This window comes from Vicia villosa, linkage group LG2 (genome assembly GCF_029867415.1).
Source record: "Vicia villosa cultivar HV-30 ecotype Madison, WI linkage group LG2, Vvil1.0, whole genome shotgun sequence".
In the NCBI taxonomy this organism is placed as follows: Eukaryota; Viridiplantae; Streptophyta; class Magnoliopsida; order Fabales; family Fabaceae; genus Vicia; species Vicia villosa.
Genome location: NC_081181.1, coordinates 147846098 through 147868257, shown reverse-complemented (window position 1 = coordinate 147868257; position 22160 = coordinate 147846098). Strand labels below are relative to the sequence as shown.

The window sequence follows — 22160 nt, the reverse complement described above, 5'->3', positions numbered from 1 at the left end:
GCATAAATATTTTGTTGATTAAATTAAAAAATAATATTGTAGTGATAATGACCCGTAAAATAGTGAATTTTAAAATTCAAATATTCTCTACAATTGAATATCATTTTATATACAAAAGCCCTTCCTGCCATTGCCAAAATGGCCCACAAAATATCAAAAAGCATCAATTCTCATCTTGACTCTTGTAATGGAAGCTACTGATAAGTGATAAACCAATAAAGTGATAATCAACCCAAGTAAAAGCAATCAATGACCTCATTGTACATACTGATAGCCTCTTTGTAGAACGATTCTTCGAATATCCTGTTTTTTTTTAACAAATTAATTCCTGAGCATAAAAATGCTAAGAATGTCACGTGATAAAATTAGAACACCAATATATAGATTAAGAAGGCTATGAAAGAGTTCATGTCATATAGTCTTTATCATAACTTCTATCATGTTTCTTAAGTCCTAGTATGCATATTTCTGTTGTGGAAAAAATATTAACCATATAAGTGAGGTAAGTATGGTTAGGCATATCTTATTGGCGTGCAATTTAACCTAGCTAAAGATATTCAACATGTTAGTGTTACCTATCAGTATCTCCATAAATAACTTTAGCATTCCACTTTTCTTGTAGATTTACAAATGATATAGCCTTTTCCAGGGTACAGCAATTTAAAATATATTTATAATTAATCCAAAAACAATATATTATATAGATACTGAGTCAACATTTAAAATTATGCAGGTTATAAACAAAAGAGCCTTGAGCATATCATTAGGTCGTAACACAACTTCTATATGGCATCAAATTAAAGATATGTAGCACAAAGGTGAGCAACCATCAATTATAGAACTTAAAGGCTTTAAAATTATCCTGAATACACACTTAAAACACAAACTTTTACATTTCAGAAATAAAATGGTAAAACAGAAGTAAACAGAAGTTTTCCGCAATCTAAAACTGGTTTGCGGACCAGAAATTTTCTACAATCAACGTCCATGCTGCAGATCAAGGAAGCCATGAACATGTCTTCTTCACTTTGTCACTTGACCACCAAGATAGAAAAATAACCAAGTGACAATAAAAATTGTACCAAACCATTTAAAACCAGAAAGCAGTCATAAAAATTAAATAAAGCAGTTTGTTCATGGTAATGCACTTATTCTTGGCTTTCTTTAAATATAATAGGATAATACAACTTCTATCTGTCTATAACAGAAAATATTTGATTCTCAGGTCAAGAACTAACAAAAATACATGCTATAATCCTCTTTACATGACAGAAACGTATTTGAGCTAAAGGACTTCCACACGAGGTACAGGCTCATTTTCAACTTCCTGGTGTGAACTTTATAGACAGTGGGCAACTTACAATCTGTTGCCGAAATGATTATCTTGAAGAGATAGATATTTGGCCAAGCGAATTTTAACTTCTCTAAAGAATCTGAGACCTCATCCAAATGTTTGAAGTCGCTGATCATTGAGAATGTGACACAATCACCACAAACAGATAGAGGACCTTAAATAAGCCTTAGTTCATACTCTCCTACCATTTGAACAAAAAGAAGATATCAGTAAACAGAGGCATTTTCATTAGACATATGTGATTCATTAAGATAAGAAGTTGGACTTAAAAGCAACTGAAAAGACAAACCCATAACTCTTTATATATTTCAAACTATTTCGCAGAGAACAAGTACCCGTTATTTTATTCATTTGCTGATGAGCTAGTTGGGTCGATTCAAAATGGCCTAGTCTATTTAAAAATAAACTGTCAAATTAGTCTATTTGAATCAGTATATTTACTGAAATATTTAGTTAATAAAGAAATCTAATATTTTTATCTGAAATTGAAACAATAAAGTGAGAAGTTAAACACTTCAAATGTCTAAAAAAAATGAAAAACATATAGAAACAGTTCAACCACACAAGATATCGTAGAAGCATCGTATTTAAAGCAAGGAAAGAAGATTTGAATAATCAAGGAAAAAGATCATTTTAAAACAAATATAAGTGGTAGTTTTTTTGTTACTTACAATGAAGTAAGAGAACTGTTGGAAATTAACAAATTTAACAGATGGATGTAAGAAGCCATACAGAAAAGAAAGATTGTATCATCAAAGTTCAAGCAGCTTAGCAGTGCCAATTAAGAAATTTACAAAAAAGGGTCATAATGATGAATTACCTGCCACTTAGCAGTGCCCATGGCATTATGAGATGGGGGTTCTCATAATATATAAGTCATGAATTCATTGCCTAAGGTTCTTCGAAAAATGCATAAACAGAAGGAGTACAAAAATTAATCAAAAAACAAAAATGAAATATCAAATATCATTTAAAAATAAAAATAATATTAAATATATCACTTGGAAAGTTCAGAATAACAGAAATAAAATATTTAGAGCTTAAAATATTGTCAAGAGTTTTGCAAGAGACCTTTCACATTAATTTGAAGAATAGAAGGAAACATATAGAGTGAAAAGATTGATGGAGAAGAAAACAACTAATTTAAATGGATTGTAAACTATAACACAGTTAGTCATAAAAGGCATATCAAGAACACGCAATAGCTTACCGTAACAGCCTAAGGCTCCAGCCTAATCTATTGAACACCCTGATTGGAACATCGTCCAGATAGAAACTGCAAGCAAATCACGCATAGGTTAAGCAATATTGGAACATACCCCAAGCATGAAAAATTCCGCGGATCTAACGCTTAGAGTTGTCAAATAAGCCCTATATTTAAAAGCCCCACTTATTTAGCCCCATCAAAGCCCTAATATATTAAGCCCTTATTATTGGAGATTTATTTTAGGCCCTAAAATGTTAGGCCCTTTCCATAATATAATTTTTTTGGCCCCATTGAAAGGGCCCTATTTTATTCCAAAAACTTGCACAAGATTCTATTTGCACCAAGATTATATTTCTATGTTGATAAAATAACTATAAGATCAAGTTCTCTTGATTCGTTGTTTTCTGTTATAGCTTAATGAAGTGCTTATTGTTTAAGCTATTTCAATAAGTGTATGTTTGGATCATATGTTTATATGTTGTTTTAATTTTATTTCAATAAGCTCTCTATGATTGATAGCTTTTGAAAACAGATTATGGATATGTGTGTTTTCTTTGGCTCTTACAACAAGTGTTTGAAGTAGTAGATAAGCTGATATAAGTTAATCTGTTAAAAATTTCATAATAGTTTTTATGAAGTAGTATAATTTCCAATCACTCCTTACCTCTAAAACATTAGTAACAACATTAATGAAACTAGGCAAAGCTCTACTTTGCACAAAAGCTTCAACATCAATTTTCAAGTTCTTATATCGAACTTCAATTATCGGAATATCAAGTCCAACTCTATAATAAGAAAAAGCAAAAAAACACAAAACAAAATGAGTTATGAAATAAGAAATTTTTACTAATTATTTTTTATTTTTCAATTTTTTTAATTTTATTTTTCAAAATTATGTTTTTTAATTTTATTTGGGCCTTATGGCCCCTTTTGAATTTTAGGGCCTTCTATCTTTAGGCCCTATATATTTGAGAGCTTACTATTGTTAAAAAATTTTAGGCCCTCTTAATATTGGGGTTGGGTCCAAATTAATTGGCCCCTTAAATTGACACCTCTACTAACGCTTAAGAAGGCGCAAATCTAATGCTTCTTGTGTATATCTGCAATCAGATTTATCAAAATCAAAATAAAAGGAAAGCGAAAAATAAGTAAGCGAAATTGAAGAGAGAATCAGCAACATACATGCGAGGTGATTTGCGAAGAACTGAGATTGAAGAGAACGAAGCTTTTCGGGTTTGGTGGATAAAACTGATTCATCTTCTGTGCTTCAACGGTTTGCGACGGCGGGGAGGTGTGTTCTAGTTTTTTTGTTCAGTCGCTATTAGAGTTTGAAGAGAGAGAAGAGAGAAGAGGGAGTGATACTTTGAATCATGAAGAGTTTCTGGACAAAAGCATTCTTAGATTTGAGAAAAAAATAATAAATTAATTTGATCCAATCAAATTGAAACAAATGTTTATGAAATAGATAGTTTGTAAGGGTTAATTTGTTAATTACCTTGTTGTCCAAAATGTAGTGCAAATTATTTTTAAGGGAATGGTATTTTGGGATGTTTGGCCAATGCATTAGTAAAAGCTTGATAGTAGATAGTAGATAGATAGTAGATTTCTAATGGGCCTTCAAGATTCATAATGGGCTTTCAAGTCAAGCTTGGTTATATTTTCATTTTATAAATTTATAAAATTTAATGCATTAGTTTTATTTTATATCTCCAATTGCAAATGATTTTTTGACATAATTTTTTAAAAATGATAATGGACCATCAAGTCAGGCTTTGTTCTTAATGATTTATTTTAATTTTTAAATTTTATTTTAATCTTTTTATATAAATTTTAATACTATCTATAATTAAATATTTAAAAATTTATCTTAGGCGATACCATTCATTACCAAGTTTTTATGAGTAAATATAATTCATCATTATTTGTGGAAGTGGATATTCAACAATTGTTTTTGTGTAATATTCTATAACTCAATATAATGATTTGATTTCATTGCATCGAGGCCAATATAAAATTCACATATCTTTTCTTATTACGTTTCACATTTTTACGTTTTCATGTATCATTCTCCATTTTAACTCTTCACCGTTGAATATTTGACTCTCACACGCCAGTCACCCTACCGCGTTACTGCAACCTCCGATGACTTTGTTTGGATTGATGGAACCGGATGGAGCGGAGTTAGGGATGTCAATTTCCCTCCGTTAGCGGGGATCTCGGTGGGGATTCTCCGTTTGGGGCCCCAAAGATGGGGAATTTTTCCCCAGCGGGGATGGGGATGGGGATCAAAGTCTCCCCGAAGGCACTTCGGGGACAGGGGTGGCGTAAATATCCCCCGCCCCGTGGAGTCCCCGCTCCGAATAAAAAATCATAATGTCCTTAATTTATATATAATTTTAAATTATTATGTAAATTTATTTGACATTTTATATAATTAATCTTATACACAAATTTAAAATATATATGTATTGTTAGTAAAAGAGTGATATAAATTATTTTTTCATTTTTTTTTAGTTTGAAAATTTTGTTCGATATTATAGATTAAATATTGTAAAAATAATATATTTATTGGTTGGTTTTTGAAGCTTTTACTATTAATTTGGTTTAAAATTATATATAAAAAATCATGTTTGTAGATCTCCGCATGAACCGTGGGGATCCGTGGGGACCTGCGGGGATCCGCGGGGACGGGGATGGGGGACAAAATCCCCCCGAAGCGGGGACCCGAAGTGGGGGTGGGGAATAGATTCAATAGCGGGGATTGTGATGGGAATGTATCCCCTGTCTCCGCCCCGTCCCATTGACATCCTTAAGCGGAGCGGAATGAGATGAAATAAAATGATATTTCATTGTTTGGATAATTTAAAAACGGATGGAATGGAGCAGAATAGAGTGGTGGGAATTTCATTTCATTCCATCACTTACCACCATTTTTCTACCATCCGATTTGGACGGAATGAACAACTTACGTTATTCCGTCCTAAAATTTTCAAACAATAGAATGATATATTTGTTCCGCTATGCTCCACTCCGCTTCATCCCACACTAATCCGTTCTATTCCGCTCCGTTGATTTTTATTATATCCAAACTAACTTGCGTTTACAAACTAACTTGCTAATATATATGGCCAACCATAACTTTGCTATATTATTGATTTCCAAATCAATGTACATGTTCTTAACACAAATTGTACAAAAATAATAATGAATTTAATATTAAAGACATTAACGATACACCTTTAAGAAAAAAAAATACATCTGTATAATGAAAAACCACATTCATGGACACACATTCAAGTAAAATGAAAAGCAAATATCAAAATACAATTTTTAATTAAATATATTTTTCCGATGATTTTTTGTCTCTAGAAGAAGATAAAATGCCACTTTCTTCTTAATAAAATAACACACATGCCCAAATGAACAACGGCATGAAGTAGAATTCACTTAATGTAATCATATCTGCTCCTCCTTCATCATTTCCAGGTGTTGCTGCAAATTGAGAAAAACTCAAATTATTGCTAAAACACTCCCATGACGTTATATACTATAACAGATATGAAGTGAACTTATGAGATATTTTACCTGGGGGTGTCACCAATGAAGGAGAAAAGGCCGGAGAAGAAGCTGCAATATTCCAAAAATTTAAATAAAATGGTTACTATAGACTAGATACACCGGTTATTGAATCAATTAAATTTTTATTTTTAATAGCGATCAGAGAGTGAATATAAAGTTGTGTATAGACAAGACAAGAACTCGATGAACATACCTTTGCAGGAAGTGACATCGAACTCGACACCGCAAGCATGAACAACTTGCATAGCCTGATCAAGTTGAACACCAAAACCTTCAAGCAATCCAGGAGTTGCAAGTTGACAGAAACATGTTTCATGTGATGTGTGATACATATCTTGAATTGGATTGCAACAAATGTCTGGTGGGTTTGTGGAGTTTAGGTAATCCATGCATGGTAATATCTGATCAGCACAAGGTGGAGCCGTTTGTGCATCAACTAAGCTAATCACCATCATGCTAATCACCACCATAATACACATAATCATGTAATTATCCATTTTTGTTAACAAACTAATGACACGGTTACACCTTGAAGTATGTATATATGTTGTTATGGTTGTTACATATATATAGTGTTTTGGGGAGATTCTCTACCATCAAAAAATTATTCTTGCTTTGTCTTTATATGTCTTTATAAAAATATTAAGAGACTTAAGACATGGGTGGATATATTGAAGCATTGATTGGTTCAAACCAAATGATAAAGAGACTAGTTTTGACGTGCGTACCAAACAAGAAAAGTTGTATAAGAGCATTATGTTGTTAATTCTCCAACATGGATTAGTCAACTTGTTAATTAGTGATGAACCTTATCATCTTTTATTCGCTAGTTGTTAGATGGACAGGACATATCATGGAGGATATTCTAAATTAATTTCTATAGGCTAAGTTTGGTGGAATCAAAATGATGAGGATATAATAAAATATGTAATTGGTCAAATGAATCATACAATTATTAACCTCTACATGGGTATATGTGTTTAATTTGTTCTTGGCTGGCTCCACAACTGTACGATGAAACATTGTTAATGAGAGAAAAGTATAGCTGAAAGTATGTAGGAAGAGGCAGAAAAGGAAGGATAATAGAAATGGTGAATCTAAGAGAAACATGGTTGGTTACTTGTATTGAGTGATTGAGTATCATCGATTGATGAAGTTTAGCGGTCCATTCATACACAAGTCTAATCACTAACTATAAGAAATGAAATTTTACAAATTGTGAATTAAGAAAAAAAAAAGAATTCATTCAGTATATTTGAATTGAAATTTTAGGGAGAGAATATGTCAGGATAAATATAAATTGAAACGTGAATCTCCAACTAACTGGAACACCATGTATTTAAAATACATAACTAGATCGTCGATGCAATCCAAATCAATGAAAATGCTTATGTGACATGTGTCTCAATCAAAATACAATCTTAAGTTAACGGTACCTTTGAAGGACATTAAAATCCACTTTATCACTTTCAAATGTGTCATTCTTATATTCACCATGAATCACTTGTGAAATGCTTGGACTTGTAAGTACCATGGTGTACATTAAATTTACAACTGCAATAGTATAAGATACATATTACATGTATGCCTTATCTTCAATTGTAGTAGGAGATTGTTTACTAGAGAGCCTAAAATGTGGAGTTAATGAAATAACATGCTCAATGTAGCCTCTCTAATTCAAAAACAAATTTTAGTTTTATCTCTCTCTCAATATTCATATATTGTAGTAATTTTTTTGACAGCGCTCAAGTCTTTTGTCTCAAATTCTTTACCAAGGTAAAATTTAAGCATAATCCATCTAGCTTTTTGAAACAATAACCATGTCACCTACATACACGAAAAGACAAATATAATCACCTCTATGAAGCTTCTGAATATAAACACAAATGTCATAAAATCACTTTTGGAGAATTCTTATTTTGACAAAAAGGAGTAAAATCACTTGTACCAATGGTGAGGAGATTGTTTCAATCTGTACAATATTTTTCTCAAGCAACATACATGACTTTTCTTACCCTCATGACGATACATGTATATTTACTTATACAAGTTACTATGGAAGTAGATTGTCTTCGCATCAAGTTGTTTTAAACTCAAGATTACCACAAGCTACTAAACTTAAGCTTTCATTATAATCAACTCACTCCTTTTGTGTAAACCTTTTAGCCATTAGTCTGGCATTATCCCTTGTAACGCCTAAATTGGTATGATCTTATTTTATTTTATACACTCACTTACAATTTATAGCAAACTTTCGTGCATAGAATAAGAGCATCTTCCATGTCTTGTTCTTAGAGCAAGATTTCATCTCATTCTTCATATCAACCAATTAAGTCTCTCTATCATTGTCTTTGATAACTTGTTTAAAGGTGTTAAGTTCATCATCCTCCACCGAAAGTGTATATTCCACCAAGTTTGTCAGTGTGTATGACTTAGAGGCTTGTTTGACCCTAACTTCTGAACTAGCTTATAATTCCTCTTTGGTCTAGTATTATCCCCCTGAACATGACAAGAATAAGGTTGGTCTACATATTTTATCTCAATTACATGATTATTTGATGTCCAAATATCAACATCATTAGGTACTATAACTTTTGACAAAGAAACCATATATTTTTTATCAAAAGTGGTGACATATATCATAACTAGTATTTAGTATACCTTTTTATTATGTTTTTATAGAAATTGTTAGTTATTTTTATTGATTTCTAGTCTAATAACACTTATAAATAGATTTAATGTGAATTATGTATCAATTATGTAAGTACATAGTGCACTTAAGAGGGGGTGAAATATGTGCTTTTATCGATTTTTCGGTTTTAGAGATGTGTTACTTTAATTTTCTTGTTTGGTGGTGTTTATGAAAGCGGTAAAGTGCATAAATATAAAGAACACGGAGGAATTATATAATAAGTTTGAAGTTGTAAGATGTTTATCAATTGTTAGAATTGATCTTCCCTTTCAAGTAACCAATTCACAAGTATGTTATACAAGTGCTCAGATTTATAATGATGAAACTTTTAATGATGCAATGAAATTGAATACAGAAAGTTTCACACAAAAGGTTATGACACAAGGCACGTGTTTGAAATTGAGAAAATAAGTTTGAATTGTAAGGAAAGAGGTAAGTTTTCAATATTTGAAACCTTAAGTATTTATACATGGATTATACATGTAGGAATGAGAATAATACCATGAGTCAATTCCTTGATTGGTAAATGAAATTTAGACTACGTTGGAATCAGTTTTAACATCAAAAAGTGTCATTGCTTCAATGGTAATCGGTTAACACATAATTGTAACTAGTTACACCTTCAGCATTTTCTGGAAATTTGAAATTTTGAAGGTGTAACCAGTAACAACATTCGGTTAACCAGTTACACCTGATGCTTTTTCAGAAATAAATTAATTTTTCGCTTAAGTAACCTGTTACACCTGATGTCATTTTAAAAAATACCTTAAAATTCAGTTTTGATGCAAACCAAATGATGTTAAAAAGTAAGTTATGCATCAAGATAAAATGATCAAAAATATTTATGAGCACTATGGTTGTACATATGATGAAATTTAAAATTGTACCTTAAAGTAATGGTCAAACTCCAAAGAGGTCCAAGATCATCTTGACAATGTTGCTTAAGATAGAAGTCTTGATATCATAGCTTTGAATCATGAAGCTTTTTCTCATCCTTTGACATTACACAAGGTCTTGAGAGATTGCAGTTCTATTCATCAAAACACAATGTTGGAGAAGCTTGTCTTCACAATCTTCCCTTTTATGATGATGACAACCATTGACACTTGAAATGCTTGAATCTCTTAAAATATTTGAAAAGCTTCTTAAGCAAGTGCTCCCATTAACTTTGATGACCCCTTTGATAAAAATCCCTCTTGATCAATGTTGAATTTGAAGACTTTGTTGCTGCAAAAGTTAGAGACAAGCACAAGAATACACATATATCTTCTCCCCCGTTGTCATCAGCAAAAAGGATGAGAAAATGATAAAAGTTGATGCAATATCATAAAAAACATAATGGATAACAAACACAAAAAACATAATTTTTAGACAAAACACAAAAACTGAAACTTTGCACCGGAAGATATAACCAAACACAAACTTTATACCATCACATACAATTGTCTTAGGATTACGTAATGAAAATATAGTATGAAACAAAATGGAAATGGTAATGAAACAACATGGGCCCAATTAACTTTTAGTCTATTCTTCACAGCATAGATTATTTCATTTCGGTGTCACTGATTTGAGAGTGGTTTGAATGTTTTGGCAAAAGGATGTAAGCTATGAAATAGCGTAGCATTTGATCACTAACGGACATGTTATAGGAGTACAAGATAAGACAGTTTGAAAAAGCTCTTGTGTTGTGAGCCCTTTTGTTGTAAATTTCATATTCAGTTAAGCGGCTTATGCTGAAATAATATTTGACCTTTTCATAACCATCCTTATCACAAGTAAAACCTTGAATGATGTGTTCACCTTCATAAGGAAATTCCAAGCAATTTCCAAACTCCTCCATTGTCAACACAATTTCTTTTTCCCTTTACAATTGAGGTTACAACATTTTCAGGAGCAATTGAAAGTTGGAGTAAAAAGTATTGACCAAATCAGGGTAAATTGGTCCAGAATCAGCAATTAACACTTTTAAACATTGATAATGAAAAAGTGTTGGAAAATCAAAACTTGTAGGAGGAAAGGTGGATAAGTTACCATACTTGGGTGGAGTGAGAGGTTTGTTTCAGAAACCTAGAGGCTGTGACATTCCGATTTTTATTAGCTATTTTATTTTATTAGTTAATTATTTATTTAATTATTGTGTGGTGTGATAATTATTTAATTGCGTGTTATTGTGTTAATTGATTTATTTGAATTATTAGTATAATAATGAATGAATAGCTAATTGGACCAAATAACTAGAAATAGAAGTAATATAGGGGGTGTGAGTTACTAAACCAAATAAGAGAAACACTAGTTAGTAAGGGTTTTGTGAAAACAAGAGATTAGACCCTCCTTTGTTAAGAAACAAGGAAGAAAAGAGAAGACGAAAAGAGGAGAATAGAGAAAAGAGAAGGAAAATCTAGAAGAAGAAGAAGAAGAAGAAGAAGAAGAAGAATCTTCAAGAGGTACCGAAGATAGTGGTGCTTCGCACGAGGATAATGGAGAAGCTTAGCTTGGTTATCCGTTTTGATTAGGTAGTGAGTCGATACTCTGGTCATGTAACACTTGGGGGAATATTTCAAACTCATGTTTAGTTGATAAGAGATATTGTTGTTCTCTTATTTGTTTCGTATTTTGAGATGTTATGATGAGTGGCCTTAGTGCCCAATATTTAGATTCATATTATGCATTGATGATATGATATTGTGGTGATGATGGTACATGATTATAGTATGGGATTTAATCATGAATATTATTTGATAATATGAGTATTGAGTTTATTCCGTTATGATGTGCACAAATGATGAAAACACGAAGTTTAAATCCGTGTTATAATTATGACCAGATGTATATGTTTTGTTTTGGTTGATTTTCTATGTGTTGGAAAACGACATGTGACACCTTTTGATGTTATGCATGCCTATTTTACACTGATTATGTTATAATTGCTTGGGGTTTAGAAATGGGTGTTACAGAAGCAACCTCTTCTCTATGGAGGTTTGCATCAACCTTCCATGGTTCAGAGGATCAGGTCTTATGGGGGCATGCACAAATGAGTCGTCTACAGCTTAACTCTTGTCGTTGTCTTTCCTTGAAGATGTCATGGTTGACAGGCTTAAAAAAAATTCTCTGTCGACATTTTTAAATATCCAAAAAACTACAAAACATTTTGAAAAATCAAATACTTCTTCAAACATTTACTAGAAATTAATGTGTTTTTACTGAAAATTTTAAAAAATTTCAGTATTTCTTCATATAAACGCAAGATGTCCAATATTACTTTGAAAAATTTAATATTTTACGATACTTTAAAAAATAAAAAATTATTAAATAAGAATATAATGGTGATAGTAATGCTCATGTGGTGGAGCTATGAGATCAAATTTTAAGAGTGGAACGATACAAAATTTAGGAAATAAATAAACTTTTAGAGTGGCCCATTTTGGAAACCCCAAACTCAAAGAAAATATCTTGTCCTAGCTACGAAAGTGAAAAAGAGAGGATAAAACGGAATTACAAAGATAACCTCGACAACTTGGCAATTACTCCAATTTGAAAGAGTATAGTAACAGATAACGCATCATCTCATCTCATCTGATTGAAGATAGCAACATAAAAAAAAACTAGTTCCAGAATTTATTCAGTGTGGCCAATCCTTCAACTTAAAATGGCAACGCTTAACTTTGGCATAGCCATGAGAACAAGAGTGAATTCTGCTTCTGGTTTCCGAACCACACCCAAATTCAACCAACGCAAATCCACAATTGTCTGCATTGGATGGGTAACTAAACCAAACCAAACCAAACCAAACTCCAACTAACTTCTACCACTTCTCCTATCAGTTTCGTCCTATAATAGTTAGTTACAATTTCTTTCTTATGCAGGACCCCGAAGGCATACTGGCCCCACCCAGTGGTGGCCACCTCGCCCGCCAACAGTTCCGCAAAAGCCTCGAAAAAGACTCCGACGCTCGCGAAGCCTTCGAGCGTCAAGTCCGTGAAGAGAAGGAACGCCTTCAAGCCCTTCGCGAAGTATAACTTAATACATCAATTATTCAATGAATCTGAAAAGTGAAATTTTATATAATATTTAGTAACTGAAGTTTGTTAATTTTTCATTTGCTTAGTCACGTAAAGTTCCTGAAACTCCAAAAGATCTGATTGAATACTTACTTGACACTGAAGCTCAGGATTTCGAATTTGAGATTGCAAGAATGAGGCCGCGGTTCGTATTGTAGTACTTTTCTGAGTGAATATGATTTGTATTTGTATTCTGTTGTGATTGAGTGTTTTGTTATGCAGAATAAACGAGGAATTCTTTTCGGAATTAAAATCGGAGTTGGGACAGATTCGATTTGCGGTTAACAAAACACCGGTTGGTTGGTTTCTGATTTGTGTTTAGTTGGTTGTATTTTCTGTTGAACATATTGTTTTAGTGTTTGGCCTTTTTGATGGTTTTTGCAGGCTATGGAGGATAGATTGGTTGAGCTCGAGGCTCTAGAGAAAGCCATACAAGAAGGAAAAGGTTTGTGAAAATGGAATCCGAATAGACCGAATCGTTAATGTAGTTTGTGAAATTGTAGGCTAGTTTGTGAAACGATCTCTGAATTTGAAAATTCTCAATCAAATTAGTCATTGTAGATTTGTCATTGAAGAATGAAGATTATCAATGTCAAGGACTATTTCGAAATATTAATAATTTGAAGGATTAAATTGTCAATGCCATTACTATTCTAAATATGAAATTAGTGATTTGCTCTATTGGTGAATTTGAATGCGAAAGAAATTGTTGTTTAAAAACTATTACTATAATGCAAGCTCACTCCTTATTCGGTTACTCCCATTTGCGTGTGCAGAAGCCTATGATAAGATGCAAGATGATCTCACAAAAGCCAAGGAAAATCTAACCAAAATCTTAACATCGAAGGATGTGAAAGCAACAGTATGTCAATGTTTATTGATCTTTAGAGTTTATGTTAATAGTTTTGTACTTGTGTTACTAGTTAAACTAGGTCTAATTTATCTTCAATGCAGTTGCTGGATTTGGTTGAACGCAATGAGGTTAATCGAACTTTGTTGACCCTTCTCGATGAAAACATATCATCTGCGCATGGTGCCAACCAGGTAATATCAATTGAATGTTTTTTCATCTGATTACCAAATTGCGTGGAATTGTCAATTTGGAAACAAAATAATTCTAGCATCATCTGGGTGTAACTTGTAACTCATTACCCTTCTTAAAGCACATTTTCATGTCGCCGAGACAAGAAAAACAAATACTCCGAACTGACATTTTTTTGACAAGTTGAACAGACAGATATAACTGACCTAGGATTGTAGGAATATTATTTATGTTTGAATTATAATAGATGAACTTGTGCTGCACTTACTTTATAAGTGTATTGAGATTAGTGCTTGTTTTTCTTGTTGCAGACGCAAGCTGCAGAGTACATGGAGAAGCTCCGTGGGGCTGTTCTCAAATACATTACAGTTTAGTGCATAAAGTACATTTGGTTTTTTACTTCATTATCACTATTTGTGTAAAACTGTGTCGGATATACAATACTATTGAGCTGAGTTGTCACAGGCATGCAGCAGATTTCTTCACTGTGATATCATGATTCATGGCAAATGAATTGTAAATTTTGAAATACTAGTATGACTAATGTATATTTAGTTGGAAAGCTGGTAAAACTGTTTTTAAAATCAAAATATACACATTCTGTTAATTAAGAGTTTGCTTTGTTTTTTGAGTAATTTCAATTTGTTTCCTTCATGACTTAAATAGCCCATGCTTGATGAATGATAAATAATAAATTGTACTCTGGCAGTAAGTGGGCTTACATTTACAAATTCGAGAGAATGTCAAATTTTTCAGTTAATATATTATAAATTAGAGTAGTAACTTGAGTTATTTCGTGCCAAAATTGTGTTCGCAGTTGAAATTGATCCTCGAAAATTATAGCCTCAAAATCGTGTTGTCAGTCACTATAGATCGTGCTAAGAAAAAAACACAGTCTTGTTGTAGTTTAAATTTCATATTGTTTTAGTAACTTTTAAATGAATGATCATAATCCACAGAATGGCCGTGCAAGTCTTTTTATTTTTTCTGCAGAAGTCTTCTTAATTTCTTATTCACTTAGAATTCCATACATGAGCTCGCCATTCAGATCACTTACAAGATAGTTTGTATCCATACATTTCAATTTATTAATAAACTCATTTAAAAATTTATAATTGCAAAAAATAGTGTTGCAAGAGTCTTCCCAAACTCATGCATGTTTGGAGCATATGGAACAGTTTACTGGTTTATTGGAAGGTGGCAGGGTATTAGCACTTTGTGTATGACAATTTGCCTAATTTTAAGCATATCTTGTCTTTGGATAGTGCTTTATTAATAAATATTGCTATTTCAAAAAATATAGAGTATTAATATAATATTTAGTTAAAGTTGTAAGTTGTATCTTTAAAACTAGTAGACAAAAGATTTATCTTTAAAAATTGTCAACAAAAGTTATATCTTTAAAGCTTACATGCCCATATTTTCCTTTTTAAAAAGAAAGTGGAATAAGGTAGCAATCCACACATATATACAATAATAGATGTTTTCCACTTCCTATATTATTATTTCATATACTCCTATCAGTGTATAGCATTAAACATGGCAGCTACATGGAGGGTTTCTTTACTGGTTCTCATGAGCGTAACCACTTACATGTTTGGCGCTGCGGAATCCTCTATAACGTCTGCCGAGTTCATCAAGTCTGCGTGCAGGTCTACTCGTTACCCTGCTTTATGTGTTCAATGTCTTATGGGGTATGCGAGCGTGATTGGCCAAAGTGAGCGACAGCTAGCCATAGCTGCTATATCAGTGAGCATATCCAGGACACGGTCGAGTGCATCATTTGTGAAGAAGATATCAAAAGCAAGAGGCGTGAAGCCAAGTGAGTACAGAGCCATACAAGACTGCATAGAGAACATGGGTGACAGTTTGGACAGTCTTGGCCAGTCGGTTAGGGAGTTAGGCAGTATCGGTCATGCTGTTGGAGAGGACTTCGTGTGGCACATGAGCAACGTGCAGACTTGGGTCAGTGCTGCTCTCACTGATGATAACACTTGTCTTGATGGCTTTGCTGGTTCTTCCATGAATGGAAATGTTAAGGATGCCCTCAAGGATAGGATTGTCAATGTTGCTCAGGTTACCAGCAATGCACTTGCTTTGGTTAATCGATTTGCTTCAAGCCATTGAACTGCTGAAACTCCTTAAATCTTCGACGATTCGGTCAGTTGTTTGTACTTGTTCAACTGTATTGTTAATGTTTTCCCTAAACAGATGAAAAGTCTTTCTTCTACATAGTCAAGATTTGATCTTGTGTGTTTTTTTGTTGCTGTTATGCATGCTGGACTGTAATGTACAAAAATGATATTTTGAGTGTGTTTGTGTAATGTAAGGGATTTCTCTTGTGAACTACGGAACAAGTTTCTAGAGATTGAGTTAACTTCTTTTGTGTCATGTGAGTTGTTTGAGTGAACTTCTATTGTGTCATGTGAGTTTTTTAATCTTCATGTGTATCTAACAATGATTGTTTTACTTTTTTTTTTATCTTCATGTGCATATCTGACAATCTCTCTTCCTTTTCTTTTTCCTCTTTATATTACAAATTCATCCTACTTTCTCTTCCCTGCCACCCCCACTTCTTTTTCTTATCTTTTTTCTTCTTTCTTCTCTACACCTTTAATTAAGGGCTTGTTTGTGAATACCACTCCCCCTTTGTATTGATTGAATAGATTCATGTAAACCAAGTGATGAACTTAACAATAAATTTCAAAAGAAAATATCACATTTAGACTCAAACTATAAATTTTATTTTGTTTGGTTTTGCGGTGAAAAATTTTTATTCTTAACTTCAATAAATTATAAAAGTATATCAATTCTACTCGGGAGCAACTAAATATGTTATAATCAGTTCTACTCATCGAAAATCTATTCATCGAGAATATATTCTAAGTACGTGGTCCTTAACCACCTTGTGAAATATTCACTCAATTCTAATGGAATCAATTATGATGGTGAAAAGTGTACAATTGAATCTTTTTGAAAGATATCGTGTTGGGAATGAGGAGGTAAGTGTGTCTCACATCCAATATGCAGATGATACAATTGTTTTGGGGAGTAGAAGTTCGAAAAACATTTGGGCAATAAAGGCCACATTGCTATTATTCGGACTAGTGTCTAACCTCAAAGTTAATTTCCATAAAAGGTCTAATAGGGGTGAATATTAACCTGTCTTGGTCTGAGGAGACAGCAAGGTCGCTAAATTGCAGACTGGGTACTTCACCATTCAAATATTTGGGTCTTCCAATGGGTATCAATCATCGGAGGGTGTGTGAATGGAAATCGGTGGTTGGCACAATTAGGAACAGGCTGACTTCGTAGAACAGTAATCATCTTTCAATTGGTAGACATATCATTCTCTTGAAATCCGTCGTGTATGCTCTCCCAGTCTATTATCTTTCTTTCTTCAAGACTCCAGTAGGTATCGTATCTAAACTTGAATCTCTTTTTAAAAGGTTTTTACGGGGTGGTAGGGCAGAGAACAAGAAAATCAATTGGGTTTAATGGGACAAGGTATGCCGATATAAGGAAGAAAGGGGTTTGGGTTTAAAAAACTTAAAAGGCTTTTAATTTAGCGTTATTGGGCAATTGGCGGTGGAGGATCCTCAGCAAAAAGGACAAGCTTTGGATAAAAAATTTAGAATGTAAGTATATGGGGAATGGTTTTGGTTCGTATAGAATTGATAAGCTCATATCACTTTGGTAGAGAGACATTCAATTGATTGATTGTAGGGTTGGGGGATTTAAGTCATTTTGGTTTGATGAAAATCTGTCCAAAGAGATAGGAAACGGTGTGGATTCATCGTTTTGGTCTGACCCTTGGTTAGGAGGAAGAAGGCTGAAAGATTTATACCCAAACTTATTTGTAGATAAGGATGCTTCGGTTAGTGAATCGACTAGGAGCGATTTAAGTGATTCGGAGTGGACTGTTAGTTGGACCAGTCTCTTAGAGGAAGGTAAATTAGAGACAGAGAAGCGCATTAGAGATAGGGTGGGGAGAATTAAATTGAAGGATAACGTCAAGGATAGATGGAGATGGTCGAATAACGATTATTCGATCAAATATGCTTACTCATCAATCTTGAATAATTTGGCTTTAGATAATAAATAATAAGGATAAGACTTATTCAATTGGTTGGAGTAAACTTGCCCCTCTTAAGGTGTCAACATTTGTTTGGAGACTTTTGCAGAACAAAATTCCAACTAGGGATAATCTAATCAAAAGAGGTATCTTAGTTGCATCTCAAAATTCATGTTCTTTTGGTTGCGGAAAGGAAGAAAATGTAGCTCACATCTTCTTCGAATGTTCGATAGCCTCGTCGACATTATCTTCTGTCTTTCACAATGATATTTTGCAGAATCTGTATCAGTTTCGTGGTCTAATTAGCGGTGGCAAGTTCGTTATAGAGATGTTATCCGTCATCTAGTTCGCTCACGTGTGTACATTGTGGAGGAATCGCAATGAGAATATTTTCAAGAATGTTGGAGGAGAATATTCGGCAATCTTTGAAGATATCCAACTGCTTTCTTGAAAGTGGATCTAGTATAAAGCGGACGGGTTCAGCTTCGATCTCAATCATTGGATCTGCTTCAAGGGAAAGCCCTATCTGATTGTTTGAGAATCTGTCTGCATTTTTCTAGCTCAATAGATACAGCTCTGTTTAGGGGTGTCTTTTTTAGTAATAATTTGTGTATCGTTCTGTTCTTTCTTTTTTTTGTCTACTGCTGTTGGGGCAATTGGAAGAGTATTAACAGATTGTATCTCTGTTTTGGTTGGGGCTTTGGCAGAGTGCTTTGTAGTCAGTCTTGTTTTAGTGTTTGGCACTGTTGCTTCTGTTATGGATGTTGTACTGGCTCATTTTCACCATCAGCATCTCTTATGCTGGTTGGGTTATTAATATTATTAGTTTGGCATTCAAAAAAAAAAAAAGTAGAATCAATTATATATGCAAAGTTCCATGTTTGAGAAAAGGCAAAATAAGTTCCATGTTGGAGGGGGCAAATATGTATAGAACAATAACAATTATACTTATAATTTGTAAAGATCAACATATTATAGAACAACAATTATATTTCTAATTTGTAAAGAGTTTACATGAATATAAGATGAATTGCATCATCATACAATCTAAGCACAATTATATGAAAACACAAGGCAATTCAAACGACGATTAGTCGTACACAACTCACCCAAGACACCAAAAACTAGAAACAACAGTAATCATCATCAACACATCAGATATTGAATCTCTTCATAACACATGAAACAAGAATCTCAAGAACTGCTCAAACTGGTGACAATGGGAATAACAATAACCAGAATCAGAATAAGCAAAAGTATAATCCCAATGCACATCCACTTCCTCCCACTTTTCTGATATTGCTTAGCACTATGAAGATTCTTTGTACCATCTTTAACATAATGAGAAGAATGAAGAACATGATGTTCTATATCATCCATTTTCTCACCTTGTGCTTCAACCATAACAGCCATGTCCAAAAACACTTGATGGAGTTCCAACAAACTCTTCTCAATCTCTTTCGCAGCATCGTGTCTGTCTTGTATCTCAACCACAGTTTCAAGAACCTTTCCTCTTCCATGCTCTTGTATTGCCTTTCCTAGAAAACTTTCATCATCTCCATTTGATATTATCTTATCAATCACCTCTTCATCAGCATGTTCACCTGTCACTGTATAGTATCTCCTCCCTACTGTCTCTTTGTATTCACTCATCATTCTCTGCCTCAGTCCCTGTCAAAATCAGACGCACACAAACACAGACATCAGATATGACATCGAATACGTGTCAGATACCAGACACACAAACACGGACATTAGACGGACATTAGACATAGGTTGAGTCATAAAGTAAAAGTGATTATAATCATCTACCTGAAACTCCATCATGAGCTCCTTGAGCTTCTTACGCAATCCATTGGTAACCGCAATTCTTGTTCGATAAATTGCTGGTGAACCATCTTTAAGTCCGGAGAGTCTTCTATTAGCATCATTAGCACGATCCATTTCTTCTAATTGAGTCCTAATACATCTTGCTTTCTTCAAAACAGTTACAATATCAGTATTGATTCTTTCTCTCAACGATTTCAAAGCATCAGTTTTGTGAAGTGACTTGCTCTCTTCATTAGCTTGTTGAAGCTTCGTTAGAACATCACGAATTTCACCCATTTCTGTTCTTACTTTCTCTGCCTCTTCTAAGAACAAATTCATATCAGTTTCCAAATGGGTTATCGAAGATCTTGTTAACTCAACATCATTAACACCTTGTTTTTGAAGACCAGCTTCTAAATCAACTTCATCTTTCATAGCTGCTTTTTTTAGATCAACATAGCTGGTGAACGATTTTGTCATTAGATCATTCATTTTCGATGAAGTGGGCTTAAAGGGTTTTTCCTGCAAAGATAGAAACATATAAATTTGAATGAAAAAAAAGGAAGATTAAAGGGTTTTCGAAACTGTGACATTATGAACTATAAAAAAGAATGATTTTTTTTTTTTGTTGCAATAATGGAAACTTGAGATGAGAAGGTTACTTACCCTTTTGATTCTGTGAGATGTTGGAGAAGAAAAAATGGAAAGTGAAGAGTAAGAGACGCGAATTGATGAAATTGATAAGGACGAATTGTGAGGAATCTAGGGATTGAGTTGAAATAGATTTGAAAATTGAAAGGAAGTGAAGGTTTTTTATGAGTTGGGAAAATGGGCTTAACGGCTAGTTTTTGGAGAATAGTCAAGTAGCCGTTACTCGTCTCTGTGAAATCCAACGGTCATATTTTTTTTTTATTCTTTAACAAAAATACATTAATACATAAATTATCTACATTCACATGTTTTTGGTTTTTTTGTTTTCAAACATTCACATGTTTTTTGTTGCTCATTCGTATAAATGTTTTCTTTATGAACAAGAAAAAGAATATGTATATTAAAAAAAAAGTTGTCTCCCTGATTTTATTGTTACACTCCTTTTGATTTTGGATCACATCCCAACTATTTTCTTCAATATAAACATACTTAAAATGTATTTTTTATTAAATATTTCAGCTTTTGAAATTGTTTTTTAATAGTAAAATGTTTTCAATTATGTCTCAGCTAGTTAATGTGATTTATTCGTGTTAATAATACTTATGTGACAAGTTAAATAATAGGCTTTTTTTATTTCAGTTAAAGTAATTTATTATACTTTTAATGATTTTCTTCTTTTATCATCTTATTTATTAATGTCCAATCCGAATGGTCACATCTTAAATTTTACCTTGAGAATCATCCGCATCAGCAGCATGATCATTTCTTCCGATCATGCCATTATCATTCAAAGTCCATCTATTATGAATATTTGTGCATTTATTTGGTTCTAGTAGCATCATTTCAACTTCATCGGGTCAAAGACTCTTCATCTGAATTTTGCTTTACTCCTTACATCATCTCAATTAATTGCACATCTTATCAAAAGTCTAATAAGTTGACTTTTTTTCTTAGAAGATTGTTATTAGCTGGGGTAGGGAGTTTTTGTTTAGGGTTAGTTCTGGCAGGAGAAGAGGGAGACGCTGTCGTGACCGGCCTCCACCATCTTCTCCAGAGGGTATCCGGTGAGGTGAGGGTGGTATAAAGGGTTTAGGTTACAGAGCATTTCTCGCCTGAGTGGGAGAGATTGATGAGAGAAAGAAAGTAAGTTTATGAGAGTTTTCTGAAGCAATTCCCTTTAAATACCTCACATCCCTTCTGTTGGATGGTGGATAGTTGGTACATTCCAATTCCCCTTAATTTGTTGACTATTTGAGTCAACCAGGGATCTTGTATGGCGTTTCTTCCCTTTTAGCTTGGTGTGCACGTGTGCACAACCTTCTGATCCACCCTTGACCTCTAGGGAATTTAATCATACGCTCTAAGATGAGTCAACAATTTGTTGACTCTGATCTGGGCTCAAGAGCCTTTGGATCTTCGCCCAACAGTTATTCGCACCCTTTAGTTTTCTTTTCCAGCGCCCTTCTATTGGACATTTCCTTGTTTTCTATTTGTTTTTTTTAGCCCATTTATTTCATTTTTGAGTTTTTGTTTAATTAATTGATTATGTTTAATTTAATCAGTTAAGTTTGTTAATTAATTTAAATTAATTTAATTAATTAATTTTAATTTATTAGTTTTTCTTAATTAATCTTTATTAATTTAATTAACTAATACATTTATTTTTAATTATTTAATTAAATGAGTGTAA

General features: G+C 33.1%; 4 protein-coding genes and 1 long non-coding RNA gene across 8 annotated transcripts; 2 read left to right on the top strand and 3 right to left on the bottom strand.

Moving 5' to 3' along the window:
• Window positions 1–391: 391 nt before the first annotated feature.
• On the bottom strand, window positions 392–3954 carry LOC131647003 (uncharacterized). Of its 4 annotated transcripts, XR_009297700.1 has the most exons (5): window positions 3744–3954; window positions 2565–2630; window positions 2175–2253; window positions 1690–1745; window positions 398–1535 (listed from the first exon to the last, which is right to left on the bottom strand). It is a non-coding gene; the product is annotated as an uncharacterized LOC131647003 (long non-coding RNA). The 4 variants fall into 4 exon arrangements; XR_009297699.1 differs by lacking the exon at window positions 1690–1745 and having other exon boundaries at window positions 399–1535; XR_009297698.1 differs by having other exon boundaries at window positions 392–1535; window positions 1690–2630.
• Window positions 3955–5713: 1759 nt separating this feature from the next.
• On the bottom strand, window positions 5714–6665 carry LOC131647002 (non-specific lipid transfer protein GPI-anchored 9-like). Its single transcript, XM_058916919.1, has 3 exons — window positions 6334–6665; window positions 6147–6188; window positions 5714–6053 (listed from the first exon to the last, which is right to left on the bottom strand). The coding sequence occupies exons 1-3, from the start codon at window positions 6635–6637 to the stop codon at window positions 5956–5958; spliced, it is 444 nt and encodes a 147-aa protein (XP_058772902.1). The 5' UTR covers window positions 6638–6665; the 3' UTR covers window positions 5714–5955.
• A 5662-nt stretch (window positions 6666–12327) lies between these two features.
• LOC131652395 (uncharacterized) lies at window positions 12328–14546 on the top strand. Its single transcript, XM_058922243.1, has 8 exons — window positions 12328–12595; window positions 12699–12845; window positions 12941–13038; window positions 13116–13188; window positions 13278–13338; window positions 13670–13755; window positions 13848–13937; window positions 14247–14546. The coding sequence occupies exons 1-8, from the start codon at window positions 12482–12484 to the stop codon at window positions 14307–14309; spliced, it is 732 nt and encodes a 243-aa protein (XP_058778226.1). The 5' UTR covers window positions 12328–12481; the 3' UTR covers window positions 14310–14546.
• An 860-nt stretch (window positions 14547–15406) lies between these two features.
• LOC131652396 (21 kDa protein-like) lies at window positions 15407–16416 on the top strand. The gene has a single exon (XM_058922244.1). The coding sequence runs from the start codon at window positions 15475–15477 to the stop codon at window positions 16060–16062; it is 588 nt and encodes a 195-aa protein (XP_058778227.1). The 5' UTR covers window positions 15407–15474; the 3' UTR covers window positions 16063–16416.
• A 2557-nt stretch (window positions 16417–18973) lies between these two features.
• LOC131652394 (syntaxin-related protein KNOLLE) lies at window positions 18974–20615 on the bottom strand. The gene is made up of 3 exons (XM_058922242.1): window positions 20486–20615; window positions 19823–20341; window positions 18974–19681 (listed from the first exon to the last, which is right to left on the bottom strand). The coding sequence occupies exons 2-3, from the start codon at window positions 20309–20311 to the stop codon at window positions 19205–19207; spliced, it is 966 nt and encodes a 321-aa protein (XP_058778225.1). The 5' UTR covers window positions 20312–20341; window positions 20486–20615; the 3' UTR covers window positions 18974–19204.
• Between the last annotated feature and the right edge of the window lie 1545 nt (window positions 20616–22160).